General features: G+C 46.3%; 1 protein-coding gene across 2 annotated transcripts in view; it reads right to left on the minus strand.

Annotated features, from left to right (window-relative positions):
• kif26ba (kinesin family member 26Ba) overlaps positions 1–18,346 on the minus strand; it is a 179,250-nt gene that overhangs the window by 39,166 nt on the left and 121,738 nt on the right. For both annotated transcript variants that reach the window (XM_052496991.1, XM_052496990.1), the window contains exons 6-11: positions 11,698–11,910; positions 11,502–11,595; positions 5,658–5,803; positions 5,172–5,288; positions 3,391–3,574; positions 1,557–1,734 (exon numbers count right to left, since the gene is read on the minus strand). In XM_052496991.1, the coding sequence (XP_052352951.1) occupies positions 1,557–1,734; positions 3,391–3,574; positions 5,172–5,288; positions 5,658–5,803; positions 11,502–11,595; positions 11,698–11,910 (932 nt within the window). The remainder of the gene's footprint in view (positions 1–1,556; positions 1,735–3,390; positions 3,575–5,171; positions 5,289–5,657; positions 5,804–11,501; positions 11,596–11,697; positions 11,911–18,346) is intronic.

The raw sequence follows: 18,346 nt of genomic DNA on the forward strand, positions 1-18,346 counted from the left end.
ATTGACTACAGCTCAGCATTCAACACCATAGTACCCTCAAAGCTCATCACTTAGCTAAGGACACTGGGACTAAACACCTCCCTCTGCAGCTGGATCCTGGACTTCCTGACGGGCCGCCCCCAGGTGGTGAGGGTAGGTAGCAACACATCTGCCACGCTGATCCTCAAAATTGGAGTGCTCAGTCCCCTCCTGTACTCCCTGTTCACTCACGACTGCGTGGCCAGGCACGACTCCAACACCATCATTAAGTTTGCTGACGACACAACAGTGGTAGGCCTGATCACCGACAACGACGAGACCGCCTATAGGGAGGAGGTCAGAGAACTGGCCGGGTGGTGCCAGAATAACAACCTATCCCTCAACGTAACGAAGACCAAGGAGATGATTGTGGACTACAGGAAAAGGAGCACCGAGCACGTCCCCATTCTCATCGACGGGGCTGTAGTGGAGCAGGTTGAGAGCTTCAAATTCCTTGGTGTCCACGTCAACAACAAACTAGAATGGTCCAAACACACTAAGACAGTTGTGAAGAGGGCACGACAAAGCCTGTTCCCCCTCAGGAAATGAAAAAGATTTGGCATGGGTCCTGAGATCCTCAAAAGGTTCTACAGCTGCAACATCGAGAGCATAGAACTGCAACCTGACTGGTTGCATCACTGCATGATACGGCAACTGCTCGGCCTCCGACCGCAAGGCACTTCAGAGGGTAGTGCGTACGGCCCAGTACATCACTGGGGCAAAGCTGCCTGCCATCCAGGACCTTTACACCAGGCGGTGTCAGAGGAAGGCCCTGAAAATTGTCAAAGACCTCAGCCATATACTGTTCTCTCTACTACCGCATGGCAAGCGGTGCCAAGTCTAGGACAAAAAGGCTTCTCAACAGTTTTTACCCCCAAGCCATAAGACTCCTGAACAGGTAACCAAATGCTTACCCGGACTATTTGCATTTTGTGCCTCCCCCCAACCCCTCTTTTACGCTGCTGCTACTCTCTGTTTATCTTATGTGCATAGTCACTTTAACTATACATTCAGGTACATACTACCTAAATTGGCCCGACCAACCAGTGCTCCTGCACATTGTCTAACCGGGCTATCTGCATTGTGTCCCACCACCCGCCAACCCCTCTTTTTATGCTTCTGCTACTCTCTGTTCATCATATGCATAGTCACTTTAACGATACCTACATGTACATACTACCTCAATAAGCCCGACTAACAGGTATGTAGCCTTGCTACTCTTTTTTTCAAATGTCTTTTTACTGTTGTTTTATTTCCTTACTGACCTACACACACACACACACACACACACACACACACACACACACACACACACACACACACACACACACACACACACACACACACACACACACACACTGTTGTATTTGGCGCACTTGACAAATAAACTTTGATTTGATTAGGGAAGGGCAAGAGTAAGAAATAGATAGAATTATGTCGTTTTTTGTTGTTGTTGTATCTGAGTAATACTGCAGAGCAATTGAATCCAACCAAGAGGTCCTCACACAGACACAGACACACACACAGTGCACACGTACTTGTAGGGGATATGTTTGCTGCCGTTGACCAGAGCCAGGATAACGTTCCCCAGGGCAGACAGAGACAGACACAGCCCTGCTGCTGTACTACCACTGCTCTCCCTGCCCTTCTCTCCTCCCAGCACCTTCACACAGCTGCCCAGGTCTATCAGGTGGAGTCTACTGCGACCTCCCGACACTGGAGAGAGAGAGAGAGAGAGAGAGAGAGAGAGAGAGAGAGAGAGGAGGGTGAGAGAGGGACAGGAGGGGAAGGAGGGACCGAGAGAAAGGGACAGAAAGAGAGAGAGAGGAAGGAAAAAGAGAGGACAGAGAAAAATTGGGGAGACAGAAGGATACATTAATCATTGCGCAAAGTGTGTTACAAAACTCAGTAGCAGTATTTCACAGGGTGATAGATCCTGAACACACTATCCAACACTTCATCCCCCAGCATTTTTCATCTGCTCATCTCAGAGGAGGTCATGCATGTCAGCCTCAGCACACACACACGCACGCACACACACGCATGGACGCGTGCACACACACGGCTACATTGGGCAGCAGGTATCCTAGCGGTTAGAGAGTAGGCGGATGGTCGCTAGTTTGAATCCCCGAGCCGTCGTCGTGAAAAACCCGTCAATGTGCCCTTGAGCAAGGCACTTAACCCTAATTGCTCCAGGGTCGCTGTTATTCATGGCAGACCCTGGCCGTGACCCTACTCTCTGAGGGCGTCTCGGGGGGAGTTGGGATATGTCAACAACAAAAAAAAAACATTTACAATTGACACATTAGTGTGAAATAGGACAAATATAACGTGGACCTGTGTGTTCAGCTACGTATCCTTTACTTGTCAACACATCACCTGTCAGAAGCGTGTGGGCGTGTATACACTGCCTTCCTTGTGCTCTGGAAGTCCGTCAAGAACGAATACCTCTGTGGGTCCGTTCAGCACATCTGGTTCCCATTTACCTTCTCTGAGCAGTGTGTCAGTGTATTAATGTGTGTGTGTGTGTGTGTGTGTGCATGTCTTTCCATCTGGGGATTAGAGCAGGGTTCCCCAAACTCGGTCCTGGGTCCCGCCCCGGGTGCACGTTTTGGTTTTTGCCCTAGCGCTACACAGCTGATTCAAATCATCAAAGCTTGATGATGAGTTGGTTATTTGAATCAACTGTGTAGTGCTGGAGCAAAACCAAAACACGCAGGACCGAGTTTGGGGAAATCTGGGATTAGAGTGTATGTCCCTGTATGCATAGCTATATAGTGTGTGTGTCAGTGGAAGCTGCCGAGGGGAGGACAGCTCATAATAATGGCTGGAACAGAAACCATGTGTTTGATGGTTTTGATACCATTCCACCTATTCTGCTACAGCCACTGCCATGACTGAATCAGACTGAGGTGTTGTATGATAAGGAGAAATGAGCAGATGCAGATTGTGTGTGTGTGTGTGTGTGTGCGTGTGTGCGTGTGTGTGTGTGTGTGTGTGTGCGTGCGTGTGCGCGTGTGTATGTGTGAAGCTGTCTTTCCTTAAGAGCAGGTAAGATTATACGTCTCCATCACACATAGGGAACAACACCTTCTCCGAGCCTTGTTATCACATATCTGACTACGTTATCACACACACACACTATGAATACACACACATGACATCACCCTGTAGAAGTAGTGTGGAGACAGTCTGACTGACAACCTGAGACACGACAGATACAGTGTGTGTGTGTGTGTGTGTGTGTGTGTGTGTGTGTGTGTGTGTGTGTGTGTGTGTGTGTGTGTGTGTGTGTGTGTGTGTGTGTGTGTGTGTGTGTGTGTGTGTGTGTGTGTGTGTGTGTGTGTGTGTGTGTGTGTGTGTAGTACTCACTCCCTCCCTTGCCAGTCTTCTCCATGCGGTACTGGTAGATGTGCAGTGTGAACAGCATGTGTGAGTTGAGATGCTCCTCCGGGTCGGAGTCAGCTCTGTTGCTATAGCGAGCTGCTATGGCTGCATCCAGGAAGAAGGCTGCTTTCTCTGGCGTGGGGGCTCGCAGCTCACTCTGGTTCTGGAGCTACAGAGTAGGTGAGATAGAAAACAATAGACTAATTCTACAAACCACAGGACAGTCATTTGTCTTTCTGTGTGTTTGTGTGTATGCTTCCTTGTGTGTGTGTGTGTGTCATGCAGTGTATGGTGTCTGTGAAGACAGGCAGAGTAGCATTATAACTAAAATGCTGTGGGGTATCATTAAAACATGAGATTAGCTAGGGATTACACTGATACCCTTGTCTCACACACTAATCCTATCCACACACACACACACACTAAGATGTCAAACTAAATGACCCCAGAAGAGAAGGTAACTAAATGATTCTTAGAGGTTTGTGGTTTTTGTGTTCTCTATAGATGTACACTCTGTGTGTGTGTGTATAGTATGTGTGTGTCTCTATGTGTGTGTCTCTATGTGTGTGTGTGTGTGTGCATCTGTGTGTGTGTGTGTGTGTGTGTGTGTGTGTGTGTGTGTGTGTGTGTGTGTGTGTGTGTGTGTGTGTGTGTGTGTGTGTGTGTGTGTGTGTGTGTGTGTGTGTGTGTGTGTCTGCGCGTGTGTCTGCGCGTATGTGTGTAACCTTAGAGAGTGTTAGGTTAAAAACAACCAGCTAAGATAACAGATCCTAGTGCCTGAGGGTAGACACACAGAGATATATATATATATAATGATATATTACTACAGTGATCTAGGTCTGATATTGCCATCATCATACACTGCCTTAGCCGTAATCCTGTGGGTTTCCTTTGAGACACCACAGTGAGACAGACTGTAGAGGAAAACACTGGAGGAAACAGAGCACTCAGTGTCTGGGATGGAAGGCAGGGGCCTTCCTCTGTTACACTCCTTGTTGCTACTCTGTTAGTGTTCCTCAATCCTGGTCCTGGGGACCCAAAAGGGTAAACATGACATTTTTTGTCCGAGCACTACACACGTGATTGATTAGTGGAATCAGGTGTGAAGTGATAGGGCAAAACGTATAATGTGCTTCACTTTGGGTCCCCAGGACCAGCATTAAGAAACACTGGTGTTTCTGCCTCTGGGACCATTTTTTTTATATGTAATTTTACCCCCTTTTTCTCCCAAATTTGGTTATAATGATCTCGTCTTATCGCTGCAACTCCCCAACGGGCTCGGGAGAGGCGAAGGTCAAGCCATGCGTCCTCCGAAACATGACCCGCCAAACCACGCTTCTTAACACCCACTCACTTAACCCGGAAGCCAGCTGCACCAATGTGTCAGAGGAAACACCGTTCAACTTGACGACCAAAGTCAGCCTGCAGGCGCCCGGGTCGCCACAAGGAGTCGCTAGAGCACCCCCCCCGGCCAAACCCTCCACTAACCCGGACGACGCTGGGCCAATTGTGCGCCGCGCTACAGGATTCCCGGTCACTAAAGCCTGGGGATCGAACCCAAGGCTCTAGTGATGCTGCGCCATTCGAGAGGCCTTGGGTCTGGTGTTTTGCATGGACCCCAGGAAGACTAGTTGTTGCTAAAGTGAAAGCTAATGCTAATGGTGATCAGAATAATTAGACAAGTTAAGTGGATGGCCACAGAGTGTGCAGGGCTTTGTTATCAATCTTTTGATGATTAGTTGATGTTCTGACGAGCAGCATTTTACCTGCATGCCACAGATGGGGTCCTCGCAGAGGTAAACTCCAGGGGACTGGCTGTCCTGCAAACTGCCTGTCGCTACTTCAGACAGCAAGTCCTTCAGGTTCTCCTCTTTACCCCAAACCTAGAACATAGAGCATAGCACACTTACCATCAGAACCCCACATCTAGAACACGCAACTATCAGAACCCAATCTTTCCCTCACTCCTAGAACATATTTGATACATATTCTAGGATCCCGTAATTCTGTAAAAAACATAATTAGGGTTGGTTTCCCAGACCCTGATTAAGGCTCCTCCTGGACTAAAACGCATACTCATGGAGAATCTCCTTTAATCTGAGTCTAGGAAACCGGCTCTTACGCTTCATTTACACAGGCAGCCCGATTCTGTCTTTTGACCAATCAGATCAGGTCTTTTGACGATAATTGGGCAAAAGATCAGAATTGGGCTGCCTTTGTTAACGCAGCCTTAGAGTGAGGGAGTGACAGACCTCTACGGCTGAGACTCGGACAGAGAAGCGTGCTCCCGTCTTCTCCTTCCTCTCGTTGATGAGCTTGAAGAGCCAGGAGATGGCACAGGGGATGATCCCCAGGGTCTGCATGGACTCGTCACCACCTATCATGGTGTAGGATTTACCTGGAGGACACACACACACACACACACAAAACTCCATCAGCAGTGGAGTAAAACAATCATTAACATAATCATCTCTTCCAAAACACCACACGCACTCTGTCCTCTTTCCTTTCTCCCATGTCTACAGCCCACCCATTTGGTCTGATTTCTAAATGAACTCCGTCTGTGTGTATCCCCACTGTGTGTCCAGACCAGCCCCTACGAACCTAGACGCAGGGGGACGACCCCTACTGTTGACGGAAGAGAGATCAAACACACGGATAAACAAAGCCATATGTCACACATGTACACACATCCACATGTAGTGTGTGTGTGTGTGTGTGTGCGTGCGTGCGTGCGTGCGTGCGCATACAACTGTGTGTATTTTTGCAATGTGCCTTTCATTCTGCCTTGTTTTGTGTGCGCGCCAGGTTAAACCGTATGTCTTCTCCATCAGCCTTTTACGTCTCGACTTAATCAGAGTAGAATCATTTCTCAAAAGCCATTGTCATTGCTGCCTGCTAAGTGTTTAACTCCGTCTTCACTGATGTTTTGTTCATCTATAGAGACATTAAACGTCACAGAGGATTCATTTACAGTAGGTACTCAATGAGATCATTAATAATGTGATTGGACGAGGGCAGCCAATCACAATGCTGGACTGCCTTCTAAAGATGATCTCTAATCATTTCTTATCCGCCACTATAATTCAGTGTCACAGCGCACCGCTTGATATGGTGTCTGTTGGCTTAGAGACCGTTAATTGACAGAACTTTCGATCTGAATCTGCCTTGTCTCTGTCACACATGACACCAGAAGACCGCCATGATGTTAGATCTTCAAAATTAAATTCACTTTTGAGTAAGCAATAAAGAACAGTGCTTTGTGGCTGTACAACATAGGACAATAAAAACCATTCCATTCAGAGTTACTGTACTGCTCTTGGCTCAAGCTGTCAGACTCATTCCTTTCACACTCCTCTCTCTCTCTCTCTGTGTGTGTCTGTGCATTCATGTATTTTGTTTGTTGTTTAATTTCATAACGTTGTGACTCATACTCTCTGGTGCTACAGAAACTTAATCACAAGCTCATTGTGCCATGAGCAGTCAGCAACAGTTCTCAGGCCTCTCTCTCTCTCTCTCTCTCTCTCTCTCTCTCTCTCTCTCTCTCTCTCTCTCTCTCTCTCTCTCTCTCTCTCTCTCTCTCTCTCTCTCTCTCTCTCTCTCTCTCTCACACTAAGATAGCAGTGCACAGGCTGGATTGTAGATCACTTTGCCTCTGCTCAAGACTAGCTGGTATTCACACCTTCCATCTGACACAACATGCCAAGTAGCAGATCAACAGGGGAATGGTCTGACCATCCCCCACCATGTCATATTGTCTGTGTGGGGTATATGCTGTGGGTGGTGGTTAGGAAGACTGACAGTGGAGTGGGATGTAGCCAGGTGGAGTAGTAGTCTGTCAGTGGGATACTGGTAAGGCATCTACCATCATCATAGCTTAGAGCGATTCTTGCTTATAATTGGCCTGAACAACAGAGTACAGAACTGGTAATGCTGACAGGCCAACAAGCATCTTCAGAGAGAGTGGGAGGGGAGAGGGGGAGAGGGAGTTAGAGGCAGAGATAGATGAGAGAGAGAAAGAGATCCCACAGTGACAGGATTGTTACATTGATTACAGACATAATAAAGATGGCTGCCATTAAAGGGATGGCCGTACGGCCCAGGGCCAGTAATCCAATCAGAGGACTCGAGGAGGATGAGGTAATGCAAGAGCAAGAGAGCGTGGGATTCAATTATCTACAATGTTCCCCTCTCTCCCTCCTCCTCTGTTCATAACCCGGCCATCCATTACTCTACCTTCATCTACATGCCCTCAGTCCTTATTGAATCTCATCTGATTTAAATCTGTGGTTTAGGGGGCTGAGGTGGGTTGGGACAGACAGCTAGACAGCTAGACAGACAGGGTTTATTGCCCGCCTGTGATGTTATATGTATTGATTGGATTTACAGGACAGAATCAAATGGAATGAATGATTCATAAAAAGAGACTGGCCTGTGAGGGTATTTGATCTCTATTAGGGACCAGTGGAGCACAGTTTATTCTATTCCAACATCAAACACACACACAAACGTGAATGCACGTACACACCCACACACACACACACACACACACACACACACACACACACACACACACACACACACACACACACACACACACACACACACACACACACACACACACACACACACACACACACACACACACACACACACACACACACACACACACACACACACACACACACACAGATCTCAGAGCCTGGAGCCTCAAACCCACCCTCCTTCTTTCAGTGATCCGTTTTGTGGATGTAAAATAAAAGCTAATGCAATAATCTTCTCCAGGCCTGGTAGGCTAGTGGAGCAGAGAGGGCTCTGTCTTTATTCCTAAAGCGAGGATTCTGGCATTCATTTCCATGACCAGCGAACCAACACGCGTGTCCACTGACATCACACCACAGGCTGATATATGGTGGGGTTGGTAGGGGCAGGGTGGTGTGTGTGTAGTTTTGCATGTATGTGTAAATGTGCATGTGTGTTCGCGAATGTGTGTGTGTTGCTAAAGGGAATATTCTGTGTTTAATTACCAGGACCAGTGAGTGTGTCCTCTGACATTCCACCGGAGGCTGATAGATGGCGTAGTCGGCGGGGGGGGGGGGCTTTTCCATTCCAGAAGGTTTTACGAGCGATGGCCATACGATGCTATGTGGTCACTTTCCATAGCTGATTGCACTTATTGTGGGGCGGCAGGTAGCCTAGTGGTTAGAGCGTTGGGCCAGTAACTGAAAGGTTGCTAGATCGAATCCCCGAGCTGCCCCTGAACAAGGCAATTTAACCCGCAGTTTAACCCACTGTTCCCAGGCCGTCATTGTAAATAAGAATTTGTTCTTAACTGACTTGCCTGGTTCAATAAAGGCTAAATATATATATGTTTTTAAGTCACTCTAGATGAAAGCAGCTGCTAAATAAGTGCCTTCGGAAAGTATTCAGACCTCTTGACTTTTTCCCACATTTTGTTACAGCCTTATATTAAAATGGATTTGTTTTCTCTCCCCCTCATCAAAAGCATGAGCTGGTGCACAGCCAAAGAAAATGATTTAGTGTAGAGGTGCTGACTAATGGTGAATGAACTGTAGGCTATAAAAACAAAAGGGAGCTGCACACTTTGTGTATAAACTCCAAGTAATTTATACATAGTGTGTGTGACTCGGTTTTTATACCCCTCATCAATCTACACACAATACCCCCTAATGACAAAGCAACAACTGGGTTTTATACGTTTTTATGAATAAACTGAAATATCACATTTACATAAGTATTCAGACCATTTACTCAGTAATTTGTTGAAGCACCTTTGGCAGCGATTACAGCTTAGAGTTTTCTTTGGTATGAGGCTACAAGCTTGGCACACCTGTATTTGGGGAGTTCCTCCCATTCTTTTCTGCAGAACCTCTCAAGCTCTGTCAGGTTGGATGTGGAGCGTTGCTGCACAGATATTTTCAGGTCTCTCCAGAGATGTTCGATCAGGTTCAAGTCTGGGCTCTGGCTGGGCCACTCAAGGACATTCAGGGACTTGTCCCGAAGCCACTCCCGCGTTGTCTTAGCTGTGTGCTTAAGGCTTTTGTCGTATTGGAAGGTGAACCTTTGCCACAGTCTGAGGTCCTGAGTGCTTGTTTTCATCAAGGATATCTCTCTACTTTGTTAATCTTTGCCTCAATCCTGACTAGTCTCCCAGTTCCTGCTGCTGAAGAATATACCCACAGCATGATGCTGCCACCACCATGCTTCACCATAGGGATGGTGTCAAGTTTCCTCCAGACGTGATGCTTGGAATTCAGGCCAAAGAGCTCAATCTTGGTTTCATCAGACCAGAGAATCTTGTTTCTCATGGTCTGAGAGTCTTCAGGTGCCTTTTGGCAAACTCCAAGCGGACTTTGATGTGCCTTTTACTGAGGAGTTGCTTCTGCCAAGCCACTCTACCATAAACGCCTGATTGGTGGAGGGCTGCAGAGATGGTTGTCCTTCTGGAAGGTTCTCCCATCTCCACAGAGGAACTCTAAAGCTCCGTCAGAGTGACCATCAGGTTCTTGGTCACCTCTCTGACCAAGGCCCTTCTCCTCCGATTGCTCTGTACGGGCGGGCGGGGAGAGCTCCAGAATGAAGGAGGCCACTGTGTTCTTGGGGACCTTCAATGCTGTTGAAATGTTTTGTTACCCTTCCCCAGATCTGTTCCTCGACACAATCCTGTCTCGGAGCTCTACGGACAATTCCTTCAACCTCATGGCTTGGTTTTTGCTCTGACATGCACTGTCAACTGTGGGATCTTATATAGACAGGTGTGTGCCTTTCCAAATCATGTTCAATCCATTGAATTTTACACAGGTGGACTCCAATCAAGTTGTGAAAACATCTCAAGGATGATCAATGGAAACAGGATGAACCTGAGATCAATTTCAAGTATCATAGCAAAGGGTCTGAATACTTAAGTAAATAAGGTATTTCTGTTTGACATTTTTTATAAATTTGCAAAAATGACCTGTTTTCACTTTGTCATTATGGGATATTGTGTGTAGATTGCTGCTGATTTGTATGTATTTAATCCATTTTAGAATGAGGCTGTAATGTAACAAAATCTGGAAAAAGTGAAGAGGTCTGAAAACTTTCCGAATGAACTGCAACGGTTTGTTCATTGTGTGTTATTCTGTCCCAGCTGTTTTTATCCTGTGTGTGTGTGTGTGTGTGTGTGTGTGTGTGTGTGTGTGTGTGTGTGTGTGTGTGTGTGTGTGTGTGTGTGTGTGTGTGTGTGTGTGTGTGTGTGTGTGTGTGTGTGTGTGTGTGTGTGTGTGTGTGTGGGCAGTAAGAACAGGCTTATGACATGTAGAGAATTTGTCATGGCTAGACTGATTACATGAGTGTGAAAGCATGGACACTGAAGGCACACACAGACAGTAAGACAGACACGTTACAGAGAGTGGATCAGGCAGGGTCCTGACACTCATTACTGTGCCCTTCTGAGGAGGGACCTCAGTGGGATTAAACTGGTGGAGATTCAGCCTCCTGCTCAGACAAGACAAGACCAGGGCTACTGAACTGGAGGAGATTTGAAGTGACATTAGTCTCCTCTCTCTCTCTCTCTCTCTCTCTCTCTCTCTCTCTCTCTCTCTCTCTCTCTCTCTCTCTCTCTCTCTCTCTCTCTCTCTCTCTCTCTCTCTCTCTCTCTCTCTCTCTCTCTCTCTCTCTCTCTCTCTCTCTCTGTTTCTTTCTCTCTACCCTTGTCTGTCCCTGCATTCCTCTCCCCCTCGCTCTCCCTCTCTCATTCTTCTTTCTGTTCCACTCCCTCTTCTTGCCCGGCTGCTCCCATCTCCCTCTCCCTTGAATGTTCTTCCCTCCCTCCCCATGCAGTCTGTCCTGATAGTAGAGGCTCGCTGAGATGCAGTCATGTTGATCAGAGAGCGTCACACTCACAAAAATCAGCGGTCGATACTGATGCAAAAGCATTCACTTTATTTTCAATGTCAGACTCCAATTGTCAATGTCTGGCTACATACGGCACAACATTGTGTGTGTGTGTGTGTGTGTGTGTGTGTGTGTGTGTGTGTGTGTGTGTGTGCCATACAACAAAGGCTCAGATCAGGTTCATACACACACATCCTTACCCAGTTTAGAGTGTCCGAAGCAGAAGACACAGCCATCTGCTCCGTTCACCACCGACTGAATGACCTCAGCTACAGTACCAGCACACACCTCCGCCTAGAGAGAGAGATTGGGATTGGCTAGGGGGCCATTTGGAATTGGCTGTGGGGGGGGGGGGTCATTTGGGATTGGCTACCCTGCGCATAATCAGATCCCTACCTGTGATGCATCATGGGGGAAGGCGGCGTCGAAGGCAAACATCTTAGGTGGGGCCTGATTGACTCCTCGTTTCTGGAGGGTGTTTCCTTGCATCTGGTTGGCTGATGGATCCATAATGGTCACCTGCTTCTTCCTGGTGTCCACCTTGAGGAAAGAGCTGGACTCTGCTGCGTCCGAGGACATCACAGGACACACACGCACCATCACCTTCACCTGGTGGAGGGACAGAGGACAGGACCAGAGAACTCAGAACAGGGGATGGTAAACTCATCAGAATCAGATTCTAGAACCCAACAATAGAACAGAAGTAGGTCAAGATAAGATCAGGTCAAACCCCTAAAGCCCTACAGAGGCCAGTTGAACCAGGATAAAACCAGTTGAACCAGGATAAAACCAGTTGAACCAGGATAAAACCAGTTGAACCAGGATAAAACCAGTTGAACCAGGATAAAACCAGTTGAACCGTTGTAAAAACTATTTGTAAACAATTGAACCATAGTAAAAAAAAAAACAGTAGAACCCCAGTAGAAACCAGTAGTAACGATAAAATCCTATTGTTTCAGTCATGGGGGGCTGAAACCCTCTTCTGCGCTAAACCTAACAAAGACAAGATAAACCTAACAAAGACAAGCCAGCTATTTAGTTCTTAGAAGACACGCATCAACACCTGCATCACCTCTCCCTCTTTTTCCTGTGTTAGACTTCAAAGCTTTAAGCGGAGCAATCTTATTTTTAGCACTTTCTCTCTTTCACCTCCTCTCTCTCCTCCCCTTCCTCTCCTGCCCCCCCACACACGTCAACACTCGTTTGTTGTCACACCTCGTTGGCGTTGAGGTTTTTTTATCGAGAGAAAAGCAGCTGACAGATCTCAAACTTTTCCCAGAGCTCCTGCAGGTTCACTTATCTACTTCTTTATTCACAGCTAGGAGGAGCTTTAGAGAGAGGGATGGGGATAAGGGAGAAATAGATAGCGGGAGGATGAAGCAATTCAGGATGGAAGAAGAGAGAGGGGGGGGAGTGAGATGGAGGGGAGAGAGAAAAAAGGGAGGAGAGGAATGTAGGATAATAAAAAATAAAAAAGGGAGAGGAGGGAGTAGAGGAGAGGATGCAAATTCAGATCCATGCTGTCATTTTCCCCACCACCGAGACCGAACATGAGTCACCGTCAGAAGACAGGTTCTGCTTTAAGCTTCCGCTAAACGTTGCTCTGGGATTAAAACGGGACGACGTTCCCAAACGCTCTCAAACACACTGTGGCTTTCAGACAGGACGCTCCAGAATGCTCAGAAAAGACAGAATTACAGCCGGATAGAGGGGAGAGACGTGAGCAGAGATGAAAGCAAACAGAGTAAATAGCAGATAAGTGAACAGAAAAGATTTGAGCCTTGAGGACATGAAGGCATGAGTCTGCGTCGTGTTGTGTAACAGGATTGAGCAGCCAAGGAGAACGGAAACACAAATGAAAGACATTCACCATGAACGCAACGCAGCAGGAATCTGCATGCTAACAAAATAATGTCATTTGAATAACTGAAAACATGGGGCAAATGCAATAACCGTGTGTGTGTGTGTGTGTGTGCGTGTGTGTATAGTGTGTATAGTGTGTGTGTGTATAGTGTGACAGATATAGAGAGAGGGGGACAGAGGGAAAAGTAAGAGAGAGAAAGTGAGGGAGAAGGGAATATGATGGATCCCCCCTCTCCTCTGCAGAGGAGTAAGGTAAAATGGTCTGCTTGTAGAGCCAGCAGCACTGAGGTGACATTCTCCAGATCTCCTCTCAAACGCAGCTCACCATTAAAACACACTGACATTAAAAAGATTCTCTAGGACAAGACGTTTTAACAGCGCTTCTACAATGGACTATACAAATGATTTGTCTCTCTCTAATGGAAATGACTGATTTTTTATTCAAAGTGAAGATATATATATACATACAGTGGGCAAAAAAGTATTTAGTCAGCCACCAATTGTGCAAGTTCTCCCACTTAAAAAGATGAGAGGCCTGTAATTTTCATCATAGGTACACTTCAACTATGACAGACAGGATTTGTAGGATTTTGAATGAATTTATTTGCAAATTATGGTGGAAAATAAATATTTGGTCAATAAGAAAAGTTTATCTCTATACTTTGTTATATACCCTTTGTTGGCAATGACAGAGGTCAAACGTTTTCTGTAAGTCTTCACAAGGTTTTCACACACTGTTGCTGGTATTTTGGCCCATTCCTCCATGCAGATCTCCTCTAGAGCAGTGATGTTTTGGGACTGTTGCTGGGCAACACAGACTTTCAACTCCCTCCAAAGATTTTCTATGGGGTTGAGATCTGGAGACTGGCTAGGCCACTCCAGGACCTTGAAATGTGTCTTACGAAGCCACTCCTTCGTTGCCCGGGCGGTGTGTTTGGGATCACTGTCATGCTGAAAGACCCAGCCACGTTTCATCTTCAATGCCCTTGCTGATGGAAGGAGGTTTTCACTCAAAATCTCACGATACATGGCCCCATTCATTCTTTCCTTTACACGGATCAGTCGTCCTGGTCCCTTTGCAGAATAACAGCCCCAAAGCATGATGTTTCCACCCCCATGCTTCACAGTAGGTATGGTGTTCTTAGGGTGCAACTCAGCATTCTTTGTCCTCCAAACACGACGAGTTGAGTTTTACACCAAAAAGTTATATTTTGGTTTCATCTGACCATATGACATTCTCCCAATCTTCATCTGGATCATCCAAATGCGCTCTAGCAAACTTCAGACGGGCCTGGACATGTACTGGCTTAAGCAGGGAGACACGTCTGGCACTGCAGGATTTGAGTCCCTGGCGGCGTAGTGTGTTACTGATGGTAGGCTTTGTTACTTTGGTCTCAGATCTCTGCAGGTCATTCACTAGGTCTCCCGTGTGGTTCTGGGATTTAAACTCACCGTTCTTGTGATCATTTTGACCCCACAGGGTGAGATCTTGCGTGGAGCCCCAGATCAAGGGAGATTATCAGTGGTCTTGTAAGTCTTCCATTTCCTAATAATTGCTCCCACAGTTAATTTCTTCAAACCAAGCTGCTTACCTATTGCAGATTCAGTCTTCCCAGCCTGGTGCAGGTCTACAATTTTGTTTCTGGTGTCCTTTGACAGCTCTTTGGTCTTGGCCATAGTGGAGTTTGGAGTGTGACTGTTTGAGGTTGTGGACAGGTGTCTTTTATACTTATAACAAGTTCAAACAGGTGCCATTAATACAGGTAACGAGTGGAGGACAGAGGAGCCTCTTAAGTTAAAGAAGAAGTTACAGGTCTGTGAGAGCCAGAAATCTTGCTTGTTTGTAGCTGACCAAATACTTATTTTCCACCATAATTTGCAAATAAATTCATAAATAAATCCTACAATGTAATTTTCTGGATTTTATTCTCTAATTTCGTCTGTCATAGTTGAAGTGTACCTATGATGAAAATTACAGGTCTCTCATCTTTTTAAGTGGGAGAACTTGCACAATTGGTGGCTGACTAAATACTTTTTTGCCCCACTGTATGTATGTATACTGCTCAAAAAAATAAAGGGAACACTTAAACAACACAATGTAACTCCAAGTCAATCCCACTTCTGTGAAATCAAACTGTCCACTTAGGAAGCAACACTGATTGTCAATAAATTTCACATGCTGTTGTGCAAATGGAATAGACAACAGGTGGAAATTATAGGCAATTAGCAAGACACCCCCAATAAAGGAGTGGTTCTGCAGGTGGGGACCACAGACCACTTCTCAGTTCCTATGCTTCCTGGCTGATGTTTTGGTCACTTTTGAACTCTGAAGGTGCTTTCACTCTAGTGGTAGCATGAGACAGAGTCTACAACCCACACAAGTGGCTCGGTGTGGGGTGGCATTTCTTTGGGGGGCCGCACAGCCCTCCTTGTGCTCGCCAGAGGTAGCCTGACTGCCATTAGGTACCGAGATGAGATCCTCAGACCCCTTGTGAGACCATATGCTGGTGCGGTTGGCCCTGGGTTCCTCCAAATGCAAGACAATGCTAGACCTCATGTGGCTGGAGTGTGTCAGCAGTTCCTGCAAGAGGAAAGCATTGATGCTATGGACTGGCCCACCCGTTCCCCAGACCTGAATCCAATTGAGCACATCTGGGACATCATGTCTCGCTCCATCCACCAACGCCACGTTGCACCACACTGTCCAGGAGTTGGCGGATGCTTTAGTCCAGGTCTGGGAGGAGATCCCTCAGGAGACCATCCGCCACCTCATCAGGAGCATGGCCAGGCGTTGTAGGGAGGTCATACAGGCACGTGGAGGCCACACACACTACTGAGCCTCATTTTGACTTGTTTTAAGGACATTACATCAAAGTTGGATCAGCCTGTAGTGTGGTTTTCCACTTTAATTTTGAGTGTGACTCCAAATCCAGACCTCCATGGGTTGATACATTTGATTTCCATTGATAATTTTTGTGTGATTTTGTTGTCTATGTAAAGAAAAAAGTATTTAATACGAATATTTCATTCATTCAGATCTAGGATGTGTTATTTTAGTGTTCCCTTTATTTTTTTGAGCAATATATATAAATAAACACACACACACACAGAACATTAAAACTTACACTATGTGTACAAAACATAGAGTTGTTCCCTCAGAACAGACTCAATTCATCGTGACATGGACTCTACAAGGTGTCAAAAGCTGCCCCATGTTGACTCCAATGCTTCCCACAGTTGTGTCAAGTTGGCTGGATGTCCTTTGGGTGGTGGAACATTCTTGATACACACGGGAAACTACTGAGTGTGAACAACCCAGCAGTGTTGCAGTTCTTGACACACTCAAACCGCTGTGCCTGGCACCTACTACCATACCCTGTTCAAAGGCACTGAAATCTCTTTTGTCTTGCCCATTCACCATCTGAATGGCACACATACACAATCTCATGTCTCAATTGTCTCAAGGCTTAAAAATCCTTCTTTAACCTGCCCCCCTCCCCTTCATCTACACTGAATGAAGTGGATTTAACAAGCAACATCAAGGGATCATAGCCTTCACCTGGATTCACCCGGTCAGTCAGTGTCATTGGAAGAGCAGGTGTTCCTAATGTTTTGTACACTCAGTGTATAGTCAATGCAGACATTATAGGCTACAATTAACATGATAAAAGCTGGCACCAGCTGGTAGGTGAAAGTATAGAACTAAAACAGAGACTTTCTTCTGATCACTATGCCATCAAAATGACCAGGAAACAACAGGCAGAAAGACCTTCCAGAGAGATAAGAGTAGGGTGTGTGTGTGTGCGCATGTGTGCGTGTGTGTGTGAGAGAGAGAGAGAATGTACCTGCTGCCTGTCTACTATAATGAGAGTCGAGGTGTAAGCCTGGCGAGTACAGTTAACAGTCAGGTCAAGACTTCACAGTAAATTCAAAGACCTTTTGCAATATAAACATACACACATGTACACACTCCTGAGCGTCCAGTGCCCTATCTTGACCCCAATACAAAGGCCCATTATATCAGTAAGTGCCTCAGGGGAAGGATTTGTGTAACTCATATCGTGTTCCCCACAGATACCCATTTCCTCTTCCTGTCTCTGTGGGAAAGCACACATTGCATGATTACACAGCACACATCGGGACTTATGTAATTTAGGTACAGGCTTAGATACTGTGTGTGTGTGTGTGTGTGTGTGTGTGTGTGTGTGTGTGTGTGTGTGTGTGTGTGTGTGTGTGTGTGTGTGTGTGTGTGTGTGTGTGTGTGTGTGTGTGTGCGCGTGCGTGCGTGCGTGCGTGCGTGCGTGCGTGCGTGCGTGCGTGCGTGAGAGAGCAAGAGAGGGAGGGAAGGATAGAAGAGGAAAGCAAGAGAGTCTGTTTATAGTGTTTCTATAAAACAACTAAGAGCCAATATGTTGATGATGTTAAATGTATCTTGGCATTGTGGCTGCTCTTCATTAGACAGACAGTTAACAGGTATAATGTAGACATATTTGACCCAACACCATGGAGTCAGTATAGCTGTTAGGGGGGTTATGGTTACCCATGTGAGCACGGGGCTATTTAAATCCTGGTTAATACCTGAGGAGAAACACCACAGCCCACAAGGTCCTTAAAGGAGCAATCAGCAGTTTATTTTAAAATAACAAAGCCGACACCCCGCCATTGATTTTGGTAAATACCTTCCGGATTGGGGCTGGAGAAATGTAACCACGCTCAAGCTATGGATGCAAGTACTGACCATATAGGATATACGTTTCGTTTTAACCATGTTTTGAGGCTATACAGTGTTTATTTACAATCGCATTGTTTACAAACATTGGAGTAAAACAAGCTTATATTTTGGGTTCTGACGGGGTGCGACAGGTCGAACTAAGCTCATTAGGCATTCATAAGTCATGTTCTTCAAGAATCTGTGTGTGTATACTGGATGTACCAGAGAGACAGAGCTATAGGCTCTTTGTTCAGCTTAAACGGGGTGGGGAAAGGGGGGTCCTACAGTAGATGGGGGAAAGAAAGAGCGATGGACGAGGAGAGGTTGAGAGGGGTTAAGGATATAAGATGGAGGAGGGGTTGGGATAGGGCCCATTAGTAGTGTATTTGAGTGGAGGCTCTCGTCTCTCTCTGCGTTCATCAAGTCCCCTGGAGAAACTCCTCAGAGAGACACTGATGTCGCCCTGATAAC

This window comes from Oncorhynchus keta, chromosome 35, assembly GCF_023373465.1.
Source record: "Oncorhynchus keta strain PuntledgeMale-10-30-2019 chromosome 35, Oket_V2, whole genome shotgun sequence".
NCBI classification, from domain to species: Eukaryota; Metazoa; Chordata; class Actinopteri; order Salmoniformes; family Salmonidae; genus Oncorhynchus; species Oncorhynchus keta.